Source organism: Apostichopus japonicus, chromosome 3 (genome assembly GCF_037975245.1).
Source record: "Apostichopus japonicus isolate 1M-3 chromosome 3, ASM3797524v1, whole genome shotgun sequence".
Lineage (NCBI taxonomy): Eukaryota > Metazoa > Echinodermata > Holothuroidea > Aspidochirotida > Stichopodidae > Apostichopus > Apostichopus japonicus.
In genome coordinates, this window is record NC_092563.1 from 26,433,604 (window position 1) to 26,451,335 (window position 17,732).

Below are 17,732 nucleotides of genomic sequence, written 5' to 3' on the forward strand. Positions count from 1 at the left end.
ATGGCTCAACATTCAGGAAGGACATGACTAACCTTTCTTCTGTTCCCCTCCTCCATATCCCCTTTGTTAACCCTCTGTCACACCTCTTCTCCTGCCTCTCTTCTCCACACTTTCCTGTCATTGGCCTTCTGCAGTACCACACATGCTACATAAAAATTCCCTCTTCTATACCATAAGTTTGCATTTGATGGAGATAAACTGAACAAGTTGAAGTAATAACTAAACTCTTCTACCAACTCCCCTCCCCCTGTTGGTTACAAGTTGATATTGGGTTGTAAGTCCTGAACCTGCCCAGTCCTAACGCCAGAGGTGTCGCTCCAATAGATCTCAAACTGCTATATGTTAACACGTACCGGTACGTACTAACTAGACTGGCCATCAAGCCAATACTTAGGACATCTGTTCATCTCACTACAAACATGAATGTGTTACTCTCACAATACCTCCATGCTACAAAAGTGTCGTTTAGTTTTTCCTCAAAGAACTCGGTGGCTGATTCCGTGACATTTCTACGCTAACTGGTTCTTGTTTCTGTACCTCTACTAACAGCCAATCAGATGCCGGGCCGATGTCGGTCAGCTTATCACTACCCCCCCCCCCACCCTCTCCTCTCAAACTTCAGTACAAGTCGTTGAAAGAACGTGTCATTCTTTTCTTCTTACTCCCTATGGCTATTACGTCATATGTTATTTTGTTAATCTCTGGATTGTCATTGAAATGCACCGTGTAAATGTCTCTTATACCTCACTGAGATGATCTGGAGAAATAAACTGAAACTAACACAAAACTCAAACTACGATTTAGCAAACCGATCAGTTGCCACGAGTCACAGTTTTTGCTTTTCTCGTTAGGTGTAAATAAGATGATAGCATGACTCCTCAATTTCCCTTTTAAAGTAGTCCTGATCGCCCCCATCAAGTACACATTACTTACTCAACAGTCGTTTCAGAAACCGATATTGACCGTTTCAACGGGGCCTTTCAGAACAGATATACTACCAAGGCATCGCTCAATGCATTTGCAAATTCGGACAGAAGTTAATTAGGCCTATTGTTATTTAATTTTTAGGCAATAAACTACTAAAATACACCATTTAGTAGCGTCACCGTGCCTAAAGATTGGAGTAGGGTCCTAGTTGAACAAAGATTTCATGATGGGAATTAAAACCTACTTTCAAATCGTTAATTTCGCATGTTATGATACCGCACACCCAACTACTTTAAGCCTATAGGTAAGCTGATGACCAGTTTAATGTGGTCAGAGGTTACAAATTTATAATCCCGTGAGCACGGACGTAGAGTAAAACTGGCCATTTTTTCAAATAGTACAAAAACCGTGAAGGTTTCTTAATATTATTTAGTACTTTTACAATGTAAGAGGTCAAAGAAACCAATGAATCAAACTATGTGGGAGAGGAAAGCGAAGGGGGGGGGGGCTTAGAAATTGATATATTCTTGATATAGTGATTGATTTCCTAGATTTAACGTAGTTGTTTGTATCATTCTCGCGTAGAGGTCTGTGCGGACAAGGACGACTCGATCATTTAGGTGGTTAGCCTGATTAGGGTGATTGGACGTCAAGCTTCAGTTTGTAATTAGTGAAATATAATTCTCTTGTATATTATTGTACCTACCTATACAGAGATTTGACATGTCTATCGAAAACTTTGTCGAGAATTTGAAGGGCAAGTTGGCGATACAAAATGACCTATTCAGATGTCTATTGTCAGAATTTCTGGGGACATTTATCTTAGTGGTGAGTATATATATATTTATGTGTGTATAAATATATTTGTGTGTTATTTTTTGTTTTATTTGGAAGAGAGAGAGGATGGGGTGGGGGGGGGGTGATACAAGCAGTACATTGAAAGAATGTGTTGAAGGCAGCTTCTTGTTTGACAGTTTCTCTGGTGTAAGTGGTGAGTGTGTATATCGTCGCTCTCTTTACTTTTCTGAAGAGAGATGAAATGAAATGGTTGAGGTGCGGTGAGAGGGAGTGGGTGAGAAAGTAGAACTATAGGGGGGGGGGGGGTGTGGGATGAAGAGATAGACACTAAGTCAAAGGCACACAGGTAGAAATTCAAAGTAGCTAATTGCACTCAAAGCATTGTACATAGATGCATGAGAACAATTTCAGAAATATAAGTTTGAAATATTAACTGCTCGATGATGTGTACAGGGAAATGTGTAGCTTGTAAAATATGTAACCGTACGAACTGCATTTCTGAAAAGGATTAGGCGTCCTGAAGGTGACACTCACCCATGTGACAGATATGTGTGGGATGTAGACTGGGAGGTTGGGGGTGGGGCAGGGGTCTGTCACGTCTGTTTAAAGGCTTTGAAGACTCGCCCGAACCGCGTGCCGCGCTCTGAAAAGGTTAACTTTCCGTTGCTTGCAAATGACGTTTTCTTCTTGTCGCTACAAAGTGCAGATAGTAATGAACGTGATACCTTGTTATCTTTCATCTAGACCTGAGATGTCCACGCTGCTATACACTGTGTTGTGGGTATTGACCGTAGTGTATGTATTGACTATACACTACAATTACCGACGGTAGCAAGCTGTGTGTGTATTTTCTGGGATCGATGGTGGTGTCTAACACTTCTGTTACACCTCATTCGAAACTAGGTCAGATTACCGGCATAAGACGTTTCTTTGTGCGCGAGTCTTCACACCCTTTAAGGATATTATGAACACATATGCAAACTGCAGGTGACGGCTGTGTTCGTCTACGATAGAATCAACGATGAAGCTTCATTTACACTTATTAACCACGTACGGTTTAAAAAGCGACACATAGGTGATTGTAGAATCATTCGCCAAAAAAAATATCTTTTTAACCCGTGTCCAGGTACTTGCAGATGGCGCTCTTGCAAGTCTTGCCATTAGTGGATCCGATAATCATCTGTGGGCGGCTTTTGGAGTTGGGTTTGCGGTGGCGTTTGGTATTTGGACTGCTTTAGGAGTGTCAGGTAAGTAAAATGACCAGCAACATCCAGGGCCCATGAAAAGGTTCACAGCCAGCTAAAAAGTAAGCTATATATATACTTGACTATCATACCACTATTCCGCTCGATTTTATATACTAAGCAGGCTATTCTCACAACTACGTATGTTGTGGAAGAATTGTGAATAAAACGCAAAGCTTTAATGTTTAACCGGTGGTTTATTATCAGAAAGGGAACCAGGATTATCGAGGTTAAGCGTCTGCTGTGGCGATAGTGCAAGATACTAGGAATGGTATAGTTACCTCAGAAACACAACCAACTCGTAATTCATGTTAACATTATTTATACACTGTACAATGTGAGGGGTACTGATTCTGCACAAACGAACTTCCATTAGCCCCAAAAAATCCCCTTTTGCTTTTCTCAAAATGGCACAGGGAGAGAGACGAGTACGTACTACACACAAACTCAAAAGTCATTGTTACGCATGCGTACAAGAGCTCCAATTAGCTTAAACAAGAATGATATAGTTGACTTGGTGTGTTGTTTGCTATAACTACCAATTCATATTTGGACAGAACTAAATTTTCGTGTCCCACAGTTGAATTTGTTCAATCATTTTAAAAGATCTAGGCTATTCCATAAGCTGTACAGGCTATGAAAAGAGAAAAGAAGAAGGGGAGGGGCGGGCGGGGGGGGGAGGCTCCTTAATTGCATGCGCCCACATTTGAACAGCTCTGGTGTATTTGACAGACAATTTTGTTGATGTTGTGTGAAAGATTCATAAATGTGTTTGGCCAGTAACCACGACGCATTGGAATTGAGTAGGCTTATTATCTGTTTTGTTGTTGTTGTTGTTGTTGTTGTTGTTGAAACCTTGTTTTCTGTGGAACAAAGATGCTATTGCTGGTTACCAATGTAGAACAGACATTCAAGTCCTATTTAGTTTAAGGGAGGACAGATTGTTCATTATTTTGTGAGTTACTGTACAAAAAATATACAGCTGTATATTCCGCATACGTTGAAGAAACATACCCTTAAACGGACTCCAAATATGATATTCTCATCCTTTGAAATTTTACATGTTTTTTTTATACAATTACGTTGGTCATTCGTTTTCTACTATAGTCAAGCACGAAGGTGATAAAGACATTTACAATTTGTGTATTGACTAATTCGTGATACAGACCAGAATGGAATATTCCATTTATGATGTTTACATTTTTATCGTCCGTATAGTCGGCCGATTGGACAGAAAATAAAAACTGGACGGCTAATTTAATCAATTTAACTGAGGAATAGATCCTTATTTGAACGTTATGTCCGCGGGATAGTATGTTCAGTGTGTGTGCACTCGAACGAACTTATTAATTAAATGAGAGTTCACAAATCTTGTTTTTGTGCCTCTGGTGTTTGATGGAATCAAAGAGCGCGTGAACTTTACATACAAACTATACGGTATAAGTGAATGTATCTATATATGTACTGAAATATTCAATCCCCTTGGGACCTTCCTCAGTAATGGCTAGAGTTGGAGTGAAAAGCATACACTATAGTGAAATGAACGTAGAAGTTTTAAGATATTTTAAACAAATAAATCTAGACATATCTAGATAGGTATATATATATATATATATATATATATATATATATATATATATATATATATATATATATATATATATATATATATATATATATATATATATATATATATATATATATATATATATATATATATATATATATATATATACAATTCTGGCAGACTAAATCACCAATCCTTACAAGTACATCTGAATATAAGAATATTAAAATAAGAGTTGTCAACACTGAGGTGTGTTAGACAACATGATAACAATGTGAACAATCCTTCATTCTTACAGGTGGACACGTAAACCCAGCCGTAAGTCTAGGCCTGGCTGTTACTGGTAAATTCCCCATGAAGCGATTTTTACCTTATTGTTTAGCCCAATGCTCAGGTGCGTTCGTAGCCAGCGTCGTGTGTTACTCCGTATACTATGGTGAGTGAACAATGGAGCTGTACCGTAAATCACGGAAGTGGGAGGGGGAGTGGGGTGGGTGGGTGGACATGGTTATATCCACCATCTCACGACAAGGTGAGAGATGGCTCGGCTCGGGTTGGTATGGTAACCAGCAGTGTAGTATATGCCATTTTAAATTATAGGCATGATAGCACTCTTTCCCCAAACTAGAAAAGAGAAATACATAACACATGTTTCAAGTTGCATTATTGTTTATACAGTTATGCCTTATAAATATAACATATAACTTCATTGTATCGGATCTGATATAAATGCTAAGTGACCTTGATAAGTGAATCCCTCCAGTTTATTCTTTAAGTGATTTCTGTCTGTAGATGGAGTAAAAAACGCTGTACCATTAGACGAGGTTAACCATACAGCAGCATGTGGCATCTTCACCACATTCCCTGGAGAGAGTGTAGGTTATACAACTGCCTTTTTTGATCAGGTAAAGTTTACAGCTATCGTGTGTAGTAAATCTACGTTGATTAAATATACTCATTGGTAAAGACTAGATGATTCATGGGTGATTAGGAGGAGTAAGATGACTGGGGGGGGGGGGGAGTTGGAGTCTAGCAAAGGTGATGAAATCTATCAAACTTAGACCTTGGAAGTTTGACATGATTAAAATGTAAGCAGAAAGTGAGGAAGAAAAATATATAAATTATTTTACTTCTAAGAAATAGGCACATTTAGAGAGAACGTATTTTCACTTCACCTTACTCGACATCAGTTGCCCTGCCTTGCATTGTCTTTATTTGACTTGCTTGGACTTGACTGGTTTGCCTTGAATTTGTTTGGATTGACTCGATTCGACTTGCCTTGATTGGCCTTGTCTTAATATGCCTTAATTTGAATTGATTTGACTTAACATGCGTTTGACTTGATATAGCTTTGGCTTAACATGCCTTGATTTGAATTGACTTAACATCCCTTGATTTTTATTTGACTCGATTTGCCTTAACCTCATTTCCTTTACCCTATATTTGCCTTCACTAAAATGAAGTGAACTTGATTTAACTTGCATAGGTTTGCCTTGAATTGACTTGATTTTCCTTCACTTGGTTTGACTCGATTGGGCTTGATTTAACTCGAATTGTTTTGGCTCTGTCATGAATATTCATGAACTGACATTTCATGCATTGTCTAAAGTTTGTTCCTCATATTTGGAAAAACAGAACTAAAAAGTTGATAACATTGCACTTTACATCGCGTTTACTATAGACACATGGAACGATAGGAAACAATGTGCTGAGAGGTGCTATAAGGACGTGGTCGAAATCCGAATTACTCACAGAAAGTAATCTATAGTTTCAAACATTCAATGCTCCCAATTTACAGATGTGACATTTCCTCTCATTATTACCGACGATACGTTCATGTATATATATATATATATAACTCATTCGATCGATATAAAGGTGACATATAGGCTGAGTCAGTGGCGTAGCTACTTCTGGGGCGGGGGAGGGGGCTGACCCAGATATACCATTATATACCATATACCATATATACCATTACATACCATATACCATTTTTTGTAAGGAAAGTATAGGTTCTGCCGATTCCCTTCCACATAGGAAAGAAAGACTAACTAGACTACACTGAGTACATATCAGATAGTGAAAAAACATCCTTGATCCTCGTTGGATGATATTGCTCCCGTAACACGAGTGCTTCTAGTCTCAAGTGGAAAAAATTACATGATAATGAAGTGCAAACAGCTACTTAGCCTATATAGGTTCGATATGTAAGTGACTGGTTACGTCATACAGTTTCATTGTTTTATATCATAGATAATCACCACTGGGCTGTTGATTGGGCTTCTTCTCGCATTGTTAGACAAACGGAATATGGCACCTGACCTCACCCTCGTACCCTTGTCTGCTGGCATCCTCGTTTCTAGTATCATTCTGTCCTATGGTATGAACACTAGTGCACCTCTTAATCCAGCACGTGATTTCGCAGGACGAATCATGTGCACACTGGCTAACTACGGACCGGACGTATGGCTGTGAGTATATTAAGAAGAATAAGAAGAAACCGACAGACATAAACACGAACAAACATACAAACACAAGGGAATCACCCAAAAATAGTTTTAAAAAAAATACACACATCAAGTAAATCTTCTGAACCGAAAAGTGAACGTAAACAAATATGTAATTTAGGGAAGGGAGAGAGAGGGACACAGGAAGATCACGGAATGTTGTTAAGGACCTCTATAATATATTCTGGAAGCGGATTATAGGTTGGTCTGAAATTTCTCTCCGATAAAATAGATCTTCTCGTTATTACAGTTTTCATTAGTCTGTACTTTGTTAAGTGACGGGCGGGCGGGGTGGGGGCAAGGGGGAGGGGGGGGGGGAGGACCACACATGGGGAAGCCTTGATTTTAGTTGCTTTTTAAGGACTCCTCCTATATGTCGAACCTAAACGACGTATTGCAGTATGTTTGTCAACTAATTGGAATATGTAGTGCTATGCTTGTCGCATTTAGAAATTCGGATGCTAAGAACGTATTTTGGATTACGAGCACCAGATATCACCCCGTCGTCATAACATACCCCATCCACCCCCACTCTCCCCCTTCCACTCCCCATTCCCCGTCCCTCTCAGTCTTCCGCTAGTGTCATCGGACCACTCGATTATTGATCCACTCAGAGCTATAAACCAAAGTAGAATCTCTCCTCTAATTATATGGAAATACTGTCTACAGCATATCACCTTTGTATGGCGGGGGCTGTTTTCCTCAATTTGGAGAGGGCAAGGGGGGAGGGGGAGGGGTGTTACGTCTCAAACTCACACGCTCATCCTGTCATTTCTTATAAACAGATCACACTCTGACAGTTCAGCTTTTCTGATTCCTTTTAATTTATTCTTGATTATTCTGAATTATTTATTTGTGTACAGGGATGACGGAAAACATTGGTGGTTTATTCCTACATTTGGTCCATTGGTTGGTTCTGTAGTCGGTGCCTGGACATATATGCTCTGTATTGAGATCCACCATCCTAACGAAGAAACAGAGGAGGCTAGCCGAAAAGAAATTGGTAAGATTCAAGACGGCAGTTTGTGTTATTCTGTGCAATATGTATACGCTGCTTATATACAGGTGCATGTATGTAGCCTATATTTGATTGTGCACACTGTGCGTATGTAACCAAAGTGTCTATATATGCATATGCCTTTGTATACACGTAACCAGTGGCGTAGGAAGGTACTTTTGAGTGGGGGGCTGAAGACTGATGGCCGGCGTGGGGGAGGGGTCTAAGGGGAGGGGGTGTCCCCCTCCCCTTTGGATTTTTTTGCATTTCAGATAGCCTCAGATGCAATTTGGTGCAATATAGCACACCTCAACACCCACTCCATTTTGTAAACTTAATTTTGTATTTTCAACAGGCCTTAGATGCAATTTGGTGCTCCAAATGAGATTTTTTTCTCATTTGGAAATGAAAAAGGGGTTTTCTGACTTGCGAAGCGGGGGGCGGAATGATACTTCCGCCCCTCCACATTTTTCACTGGGGGGGCAGCCCCCCCAGCCCCCCCCCGGTTCCTACGCCCTTGCACGTAACCCTATCGCTCTAGTTACATAAATTATCACGGGCATCAAATACATATTTGTTTTTCGTGCTGCGATTGGACGATACATTCAATATTTCTCCTCTTTAGTGCACCATGCATCGATATCATAACAGGTATGTCGACTATAGACGTCTATATGAGCTTAGCAGTGGCGGGGTTGGCCCGGGGGAGGGGTGAGGAGGCTTGGGGAGGGGTAGGATTGGGGGATATCGATAACCGGTCATCCAATCGAAATACACACTGTTTACCAATTCATAGTTAAACATTAAACTGCTTAACCCGGTTGAACAAATGAACCATATATTTAACGAGAGAGCGCAATGCGTGTTTCTTTTTTTACTACTTTGATTTTCAAGATGTCCTATTGCCCCCCCCCCCCCACACTCCAAGCATCACCGCCCTTGCGGATGCCCTTAGGTAAAGAAAACAATAGATGAAGAATCCAAATGAGATGAGTCTATACCAGAAGCCTGTACTTTTTCAATTTTTATATTAACAGTTACTCTCAAGTTAAGTTTTCTCCACAGCTTGATGCATACCGGGGCAGTGCAGCAGGGTGCACCATACATATAACAGCCTCATTACTGGAGAATCGTTAGATTCAATCATTTATTGTTGACTGTAATATATTTGTTCCATTTCAGACTACCAAAAAGTTCCAAAGCGTGAGTTGGTCTCCTCCTCAATATCGCATACCCACCCACCCCCCCCCCGATTCCCGGTCCTAATAATTCACAAATGTTTTACATTACTAATACAACATTCTAATGAATGCGAGCTCACAATGTTCTCATCTTTTAATTAATTAGGAAACGTAGGAGTGTTTTTTGATAGATCTTTAGCAAAACAAACGAATCGAAAACGAAAAGAAAGAAGGAAAATGCGGGGGGGGGGGGGTAGAGGGTAGACAACATCTCGCCAGGGTCGCCCTACCCTTCCCCATCTGCCTACCCACCTCCATCCCCTTTTCCACACCCATGAAACAGACAGGAAAATGGAATATTTTTGTTTCATAATATAAACTAATCTCTAAATCTTATAGTCCCTACACCACCCCCTGTTACGCCCTTGTTATTATTTTAGGTCCCTATCAAGGACACGTGATAACCTAAAATACTGATTCAAAGCCCGTGATTGTTAAACAGTATCACGGAAACGAATTTATTTCCTGAAAACCAGCCACTTTTGTTTAAATTTAAATCGGCTGTTCGAGCAAATTGCACAATTTTCAATTTGATAATGAAACACATATCGAGTAGAAAGTTTACCTATATTATATAATAAATGGCCATGTCAAATTTGAGGAATGACTGCTTATACTTTGCATGGACTTGTTCTTGAGTCATAACAAATCTCACTATTAAATTAAGGGCGCCATTTGCACTATACCGATACTCAAGTATTCGACTTAAAATTTCTTAAACTTCAAAAATTTTCAGTCATATATCTCGTGATTTATATTTTAGAATCTCAGTTGGGGAATCAAGGGTTTCCTATATTGTCTTTCATTTGTTGACATTCTTTCAAATATTAATATATGGTTAGTGAAATAGACAAATTTGGGTTTTAATATTAGCATGCTCCAACATGTTTAATTTCCATTACTTGGTATTAATGTTATACAATGAACATACGACTTATAACGTAGTAAACAAATAACACCCTTTTTTATGTAAATTCTAATTACCTACGTCATAAACACTGCATGAAATAACTGTGTTTGTTCACTTCAGATGTGACCACTTTTGAGCCGTTGGGGTGCTATGTGTAGATGGAGAATGGCGCGTCATGGAGATCGACCCATCCCAACCAAAAAGGAGTATACATCTCCACAAATGCGCTAGAGATCAGTACCCCAGAAGTAAAGCACCAAACCCCTCCCCTTCCCCTCCCCCTCCACTTACCTTGATGATTCCCTGTGGCAACAGAGATAAATCAAAATAGCCCACCAATAAGCGGCGCAATGATGATATTTTCGTAAAGCTACGTCATCTTATAATTTCCGTTTTAACATTTCAGCTGAACCACGCCGTGACGTGTGCATTCTTAATTTCAACCCAGTCGTTTTCTTTCATGTAACACGCAGATCATCCCCATCTTTTCATCACTCCAGATTCCAGACCATCTTACAAACAAGGAAAACGATCAAGATTAATTCTCTGTAGACTGTTTTTTCTTTTCATTATAACTGCAAAACTCAAACTCATTTTCATTTTGATATCGATACAATTTCTACACCAACTTATAAAGCGGTTGCCGTTTCATTCGAAGGTGGTTTAGTATACCAGTTTGGCTTAATGAAACTAAAAAGAGAAAAACTCCTTATGTTAGAAGGAAAAATATTGTAACTCAATACTGCTACATTGACTAAAGTCAGCGTATATATATATAGATTATATTAAAACAATACTTCCAAGATTTACTGTAACTCACCTCTTCACCTCTCTGACAAAAAAGAACTGTGGCTGACTCTCATCCATGTATTTGAGATACCCTAGCAGATTAAAAGCTAGACCAAACTACAAGACTGGACATTCCTCAGTATATTGAGTCATACTCTTAATCGAATAACTATAGTACTTGCATGCACCCTCTGGCTATGTATACGTATGCATGGATGTTCATAGATTTATGTATATTTCGTTGGAACCCAAACCATCCTGCCATGTTGCATTTACCTTACCCTCCGTCCACTGTTGGTCTACTGTAATCATGAAGAGTATATTCTCATTATCCAACCGCCTTCCTGATATTTTGTATTACAGCATTCCGCTTCCTATAGTTTACCCCAAAGGAACCATATATATCCCGTGTCCTTTGCTATAAGCAAAATTTCAAGCTCAAATTCAAAAACTGGATGTATGCTAAAGATTGCTAAAACTCGAAGAAAAATATCAGTGAAATGATTGATATTTCCTTAATGTGCATACACGCTCTTTTTCAGAAACATGGCATATAAATATAATAAGTACCGTATGAAATGCATAGTACAGGGTGAGTTAATCGGTCTGAGGTGGTAAAGATAAACATTGGGCATTCCATGACGCAGTGCCGCAGCCTATGCTAGACTTGTTTGTATTTCACTATATCCCTAACAATCTATCACAAGAACATAACCCCTTGCACAGGGGGTTATCGTGGAGCCATAAACACGTACCATCGGGATTATGGTTGGTGTCTGGATTAGGATTAGACCCGATGGAAATATTGTCCGAATAATCAAACCGGAATATATAACTTAATCTGACTTATCCGCCTTGATTGAGAAAGATAACTTGGTCTATTTACTAGTCTGTTGTCTGTTAGAAATTAGAAGGTTAAGGTTATGGCTAATAGAAACTTAGACACAAAAGTGCAATGATATTCACAACATGCTATCACAAATTAGAGCCTTACTCGTTCGCGTCCGGAGTGGAAAAAAAGGCGCGGAACCGTTAAAACATTGTAAAAAGTAGCTATCAGCACAATCGTTCGTTTAAACATAATTAATAGTCTTCATACCGGAATTCTCAGAATGCATCATGGGATCTTAATTATTATATTTGGGGTAGGTCGGAAGTGAGGGAGGGGAAGGAGAAGGGAGAGGGAGGTGATGTCTCGACACCTACATGAAAGTTGGCTTCAACGACCCCAGGACCACCCCTTATTTATAAAATCTTGGATGCACCATGTTAAATCCTCGACAAAAAAATCCAGGAACACAATTGTTGGCCTAAGTTTGAAAGCTGATGGTTCTTGTTTCATCACATGTCCTTATCCTTTCCAGCTTCTTTCTTCTTTATGATCGAAAATAAATCCGATACTAAACCTGCCAATATTATTATGTCAATGGTATATCCTTGGCAGTTTAATGCATCCTACCGAGATTTCATCTCCTCATTCTTTTCAGTTTTACAAGGATATGTTTGCATCCAGTATGCCACCAGGGGGGTAGGCAGCTTCCAAAAAGTGGAGGGGGGGGGGCAAAACATCAGAGGGGCACTTTCTCATTACAAAACCACCACTCGTTATGCTATAAACCGATACACACCGGCCATATCACACAAATATATATGATGTGTTAGTATGCTATCAATAATACTATTTATTGAGATTGTTTATTGTTAACCGGGCTACAAAAAGATATGGGATGCCATTTGAAAAAAGCATGTACAGCCTAAAAATAAATAATTAAAATAAAACATTAAAGTTAACAAAGGCTTAAAATATCCAAAAGACAGTTTTTCATCAAAGAGGCACATTTCATTTGCCAGTAGGGCACATTTGCTATTTTGGAAAAAAAGTGGGGAGGGCACGTGCACCCCTGCTCCTACCCCCTGTATGCCACTTTCTTCATGAAGTGCGACCTCTTCATAGAAAGAACATTATCACCACCTCTCGATGTTCTATGGATGATCTCACTCTCCACCCCCTCCCATCCCCCTCCCCCACTCATTTTATGGTTCGACTATCCATCATTCTTTCATCTTAAACTTCCATTTGCAATTTCATCTAAAATACGCAAATCAGGTCAGCTGAAGGGTTCTCTTTCTTTTGCTGTAAGGCAAATTGGTCTTCAACCGATTCTGCCAACTGTTACCATGGTAATTTCCATTTCTCCAATATTTGATGACTATAAACTTCAACTGGAATCGACGCATTTTGCATGCCATACTTGACAAATCCTTTCATAGTCTTCCTTCAAGGCAACCCTCTTTCACAGTTGTTTATTTTTCTCGTCAAACAACGCCTTTCCCCTTTATTTTCGCTCATCGGTTAATTTACTAATGTGTTTGAGCAATATTCAGTGCAAAATCATAATAAAATAGCAGTGGCGTAGGAAGGTACTTTTGAGTGGGGGGGGGGGCTGAAGACTGATGGCCGGCCTGGGGGAGGGGTCTAAGGGGAGGGGGTGTCCCCCTCCCCTTTGGAATTTTTTGCATTTCCAGGTAGCCTCAGATGCAATTTGGTGCAATATAGCACACTTCAACACCCACTCCATTTTGTAAACTTAATTTTGTATTTTCACCAGGCCTTAGATGCAATTTGGTGCTCCAAATGAGATTTTTTTTCTCATTTGGAAATGAAAAAGGGGTTTTCTGACTTGCGAAGCGGGGGGGGGGGGCGGAATGATACTTCCGCCCCTCCACATTTTTCACTGGGGGGGGGGGGGCTGGCGCCCCCCCAGCCCCCCCCCCCCCGGTTCCTACGCCCTTGTAAAATAGAAAATGTTGATAAAGCTTTACTGCAGTGGTGTCATTCGCCAACTTGTACATATTTCTCCTGCAACTTTGGAAGCGACAAGTGAAAATAAAAAATAACCGAAAAAGAGGAAAAGGGAAGATCATTACATCATACATTTAAATATGTCTTGTATTGTGCTCTTGGAAATAAAATCTTATAACTTTTACAAAATTTTGCTAAAATTCTGTCACTGGAAGTACAAATGTGTTCTTGTTTGACATTGCCGTGGTTTCGTGTACTTCTTAAATCCACTTCTATGATTCCTGATGTCTCCCTCCCCATCCCATAAGCGCCCCCACCCCTCCCCCGAAAAACTATAAAGTCGCTCCATAAAATATTCTATACATATATTTTTGACATGTTCGTCTTTTCCCACTCTACATCTTCTTTCCTATCGTATGTACATTAGGAAGTTGCACTGTTAATCAAAGATAGAAGCCGATGAATTCAAACTTGCTATTTAGGTTATTCATCAACACGGGTTGCTGTTTATGATGTTCCTTAATTATTGCTAATTAGTCTTTTAAGTTACGTAACGTTTTTCGCCACGTACAAACAAGAGAAGGAAATTTACAAGTCGTTATCTCTTTATTTCATGAATGTCATAACAAATGAATCTCATACATCGAAAAAAAAATGTGGCTTCCTTCTCAAAGCACAAAAACAGAACTTTGACCTACCCGTAGGGGTATAGAAGGCAAGGCTTATGCAGCCATAAAGGTTTGAAATTAGGTGATTACGTCATAACTATATTTTGTAGATACTAGCTGGTTGCACTGTTCGTGGGCAAAGAGAAAATATTCCTTATAAATTTCGTACGGAACACCATTAATACATGCACGAAGCTGCATTTTTCTTGGGTAAAATTAGTCACAAATCTGGCGGTAACATATGCCTGTTATTGCATTAGAGGCCTTTGTTACACTTCTCGTCGACAACTGCACCAGGTACAATGGAATAAATATTAGTGGAGATAAAGTTGTATTCATCGTATTAAAAAGTTAATCCTGAATTTGGAGAAGCCAAACAATGATTATTGCTTAGGTCTTTATCTCTCTTCTTTTTTGGATGGCGTTTAGGTGTGGTGTGGTGGGGTGGGGTGGGGGTGGTGGGGGTAGGGGTGGGAGAGGCACTGTGTAACACTTAGCTTGGTCGGAATAATTTAAAGTTACAGCCCAAGACATAAACCAGTTTTAAGAGGAATGGAATAGAACGGACAAAATGTGCCGGCATTGTTCGTAAATATGCTAGAAAGTGATATAATGGTCACGTAGTAGGCTATTTAAATACCAAGATGCATTTTACAAGAAGAACAACTTGACAATTAGTATGTGTATAATGATATTTGTTGGCATCTAACATTGTTCAAGTATTGAAGAAAACTATTCGTCTGTCGAAAGGAACAGTTATCTTTTATGGGGCTGAATTTCCTTTGGCATTTTGTTAACATTACTACTTTTTGACAATCCATTTCTTTTTGTTCGTTATTTTTGGTACACATATCAAGCAGGTGTGTTGATATAATTTATTTATTTATTTGTTTTAATGGTGACTTATTTTTTCAGGTGAAGATGACAAAAATGAAAATTTCGGCTTCAACGTTGATGTCGAAGAACCAAAAACGGAACAGAGCGGTGTTTGAGATAACGGCCCGTGATATTTACACCATTGGCTACTCTTTCTTATATCGTCCATATAACGTGAAAGCCAATGAACAACATATTCAGTTACCCAATAAAGCTAATCGTTACTTTACATAGTATACATGTGTATTCTGCCCTCTATGTAGAAAGTGACCGGACGGTTCGTATCTATTAAGGTGCTAAGGTGTTGGTTTGTGTTGGCCTCAATAGCATGCATATCACCAGGTCACGGAGCTCAGTGAAGTTAAATGAGGTTGTTATTATAATTTGAATGGCTTCCTGGTCCTGGAATTCGCTGAGCTATAGGTGACAGCCCATCGCATCCTATCTTGGTGCTTGCAGGAGCTTACAGTAATCGGAAGGTGAATAAGGAGGGGATGGGGGGGGGGGGCGGGAGAAGTAGCTAAAAAAGGTAAATTATTATACGTATCGGGTTTTTATACCTCAGAGTATACTTATAGCCCAACCGTGTGGAGTTTCAAAGTTTGGTGGACAGTTATTTTGGGGTAAGTGGTAGGGGGTAAGGGCGGGAACGGAAATCTCCGGACATATTTTTCTGGTTAACAAATCGCTTTGATGTATTTGTGATAGATACGCTACATACTTATTGTGTGGGCGTGGCTTGTGTATCCTGGTGGGATGAGGTGATGCACTTCAATGTTTATAGTAAATGCAATTAAGGTCCAGGTTTAATACACACTGGGTGGTATTCCAAGAATTGTTTTCTCCATTCTACAAGTTACTACAGAATGAAAACAAACGTAATTTTCTCAGTTATTAGATAATTAGCACGTGATACTTTTCTTGGTAACAACAAAACAAAAGCATGTTAGTTATATAAGAGTACGTATGCTGAATAACTACACAAATATATATTCATCTTTCATATTTTCCACATATTCCAAAGCTTTCGCTTTGCATATATATATATATCTTTTGTTTTTGGTGAAGATTATTACATTCGAAACATAATAAAAAAAAACTTTGCCTTACTTCTTATTTATCCATGTATATTGTTTAGTGAATTTAATACGTTTATAAACTCACCTTTTTTCTTCACAGATATCTCTAACCAGTTCCAGTTTTTATAAGAAGGGCGTCGCTGGTGCCTGGCGCAGAACAGCGATAGTTTCTTCCTCATAACAAAATATAGAAACGGGACAACTCAAAATACTCTTGTAACCACTAATCCAATACGTTGTTTAATAATTAAGTCGTGAAAGTCGTGATCCTCAGAATGAAATCAAAGAAGAATTCCAATAACGCGCACTGATGCATTAATGATAGATCCCGGACTAATGAATATGAAAACAGCGGAAACTCCAATATAAATGATCGTAGATGCGATAAATGAAAAAACACTTGTTATCAAGCGTGATTTCGATAGGAGAATGATATCGTGGGAAGAACTCCTCTTTTTGGCCAAAGACTCGTTCCTAACGGTTGAGTCACACAACCCGGAGTCATGGGTTAATCGCTTATGTCCATTTGCCCGAGAGTAATGACTAATGAGATATTTAGTAAAAACCGACAATGACTGAAATTCCAAAGTAGGTCGCTACATAGCCCCCTCCTAGATCACGAAATAAAATAGCGAGTGATCGATAAACAGAAAGAAGGCGAATGTAAAATAAGAAAATGTATCATTTCAGTATAACAATCTAGCGATAACGGGCAGGCCAATGGACGTGTCGCCCCGATCGTGTTGTGCGGGGAGCCGCATGAAGCGGTGGCTGGGCGACCTCCACGCTCGGAGAAAAAAAAGGCGTGCTTTCCGCGGCATCTCGTGCGGGAGGAAGGGCGAAATCTGTGTATGCTACTTTAAGGCGATCCACCGAGACTGTGTCGTGTCGTCCGTTGATATCGAGGGTGAAAAATTTGTCCGAACGTGAGAGAATTTTGTACGGTCCATTGTAAGGTGGCTGGAGAGGTTTCCGCGTAGCGTCGTGGCGGACGAAAACATGAGAGCAAGTCCGCAAGTTAGAGTCCAAAGATGAAGTGTGATGCCGTGATTCCTTTGACAAAAGCGGACGGAGACTTTTCATCGACTCCTTCAAGTTTTGAATATAAGTGGAGGGATCAGAAGACTCTATTTGTGACGTCCCATCAAAAAATTGACCGGGTAACCGAAGAGTGGTGCCGAACACCATTTCAGCGACGCAATGTCCTAAATCGACCTTAACCGCTGACCGGATCCCGAGAAGCACGAGCGGGAGGTAGTCTACCCAGTGTGTCGGGTCCATTTGAGCTTTTAAAGCCCCCTTTAACTGACGATGGAAACGTTCGAC

At 39.7% G+C, this 17,732-nt stretch overlaps 1 protein-coding gene across 2 annotated transcripts; it reads left to right on the plus strand.

Annotated features, from left to right (window-relative positions):
• Positions 1 to 1,481: 1,481 nt before the first annotated feature.
• LOC139965655 (aquaporin-9-like) lies at positions 1,482 to 15,838 on the plus strand. Of its 2 annotated transcripts, XM_071968257.1 has the most exons (8): positions 1,482 to 1,755; positions 2,852 to 2,972; positions 4,835 to 4,972; positions 5,329 to 5,441; positions 6,790 to 7,007; positions 7,907 to 8,046; positions 9,223 to 9,243; positions 15,367 to 15,838. In XM_071968257.1, exons 1-8 carry the CDS (start codon positions 1,651 to 1,653, stop codon positions 15,441 to 15,443), a joined length of 933 nt encoding a protein of 310 aa, XP_071824358.1. In that variant the 5' UTR covers positions 1,482 to 1,650; the 3' UTR covers positions 15,444 to 15,838. The 2 variants fall into 2 exon arrangements, with proteins under 2 accessions (XP_071824358.1, XP_071824359.1); XM_071968258.1 differs by lacking the exon at positions 9,223 to 9,243.
• Positions 15,839 to 17,732: the final 1,894 nt, after the last annotated feature.

What these genes read in the sequence shown, in the direction of transcription:
- LOC139965655 (XM_071968257.1), top strand. Translation starts at nt 1,651, where the DNA reads ATGTCTATCGAAAACTTTGTCGAGAATTTGAAGGGCAAGTTGGCGATA. An exon ending in GACTGCTTTAGGAGTGTCAG is followed by an intron (nt 2,973 to 4,834) that starts GTAAGTAAAATG and finishes TCATTCTTACAG; the next exon opens with GTGGACACGTAAACCCAGCC. An exon ending in CAACTGCCTTTTTTGATCAG is followed by an intron (nt 5,442 to 6,789) that starts GTAAAGTTTACA and finishes TTTATATCATAG; the next exon opens with ATAATCACCACTGGGCTGTT.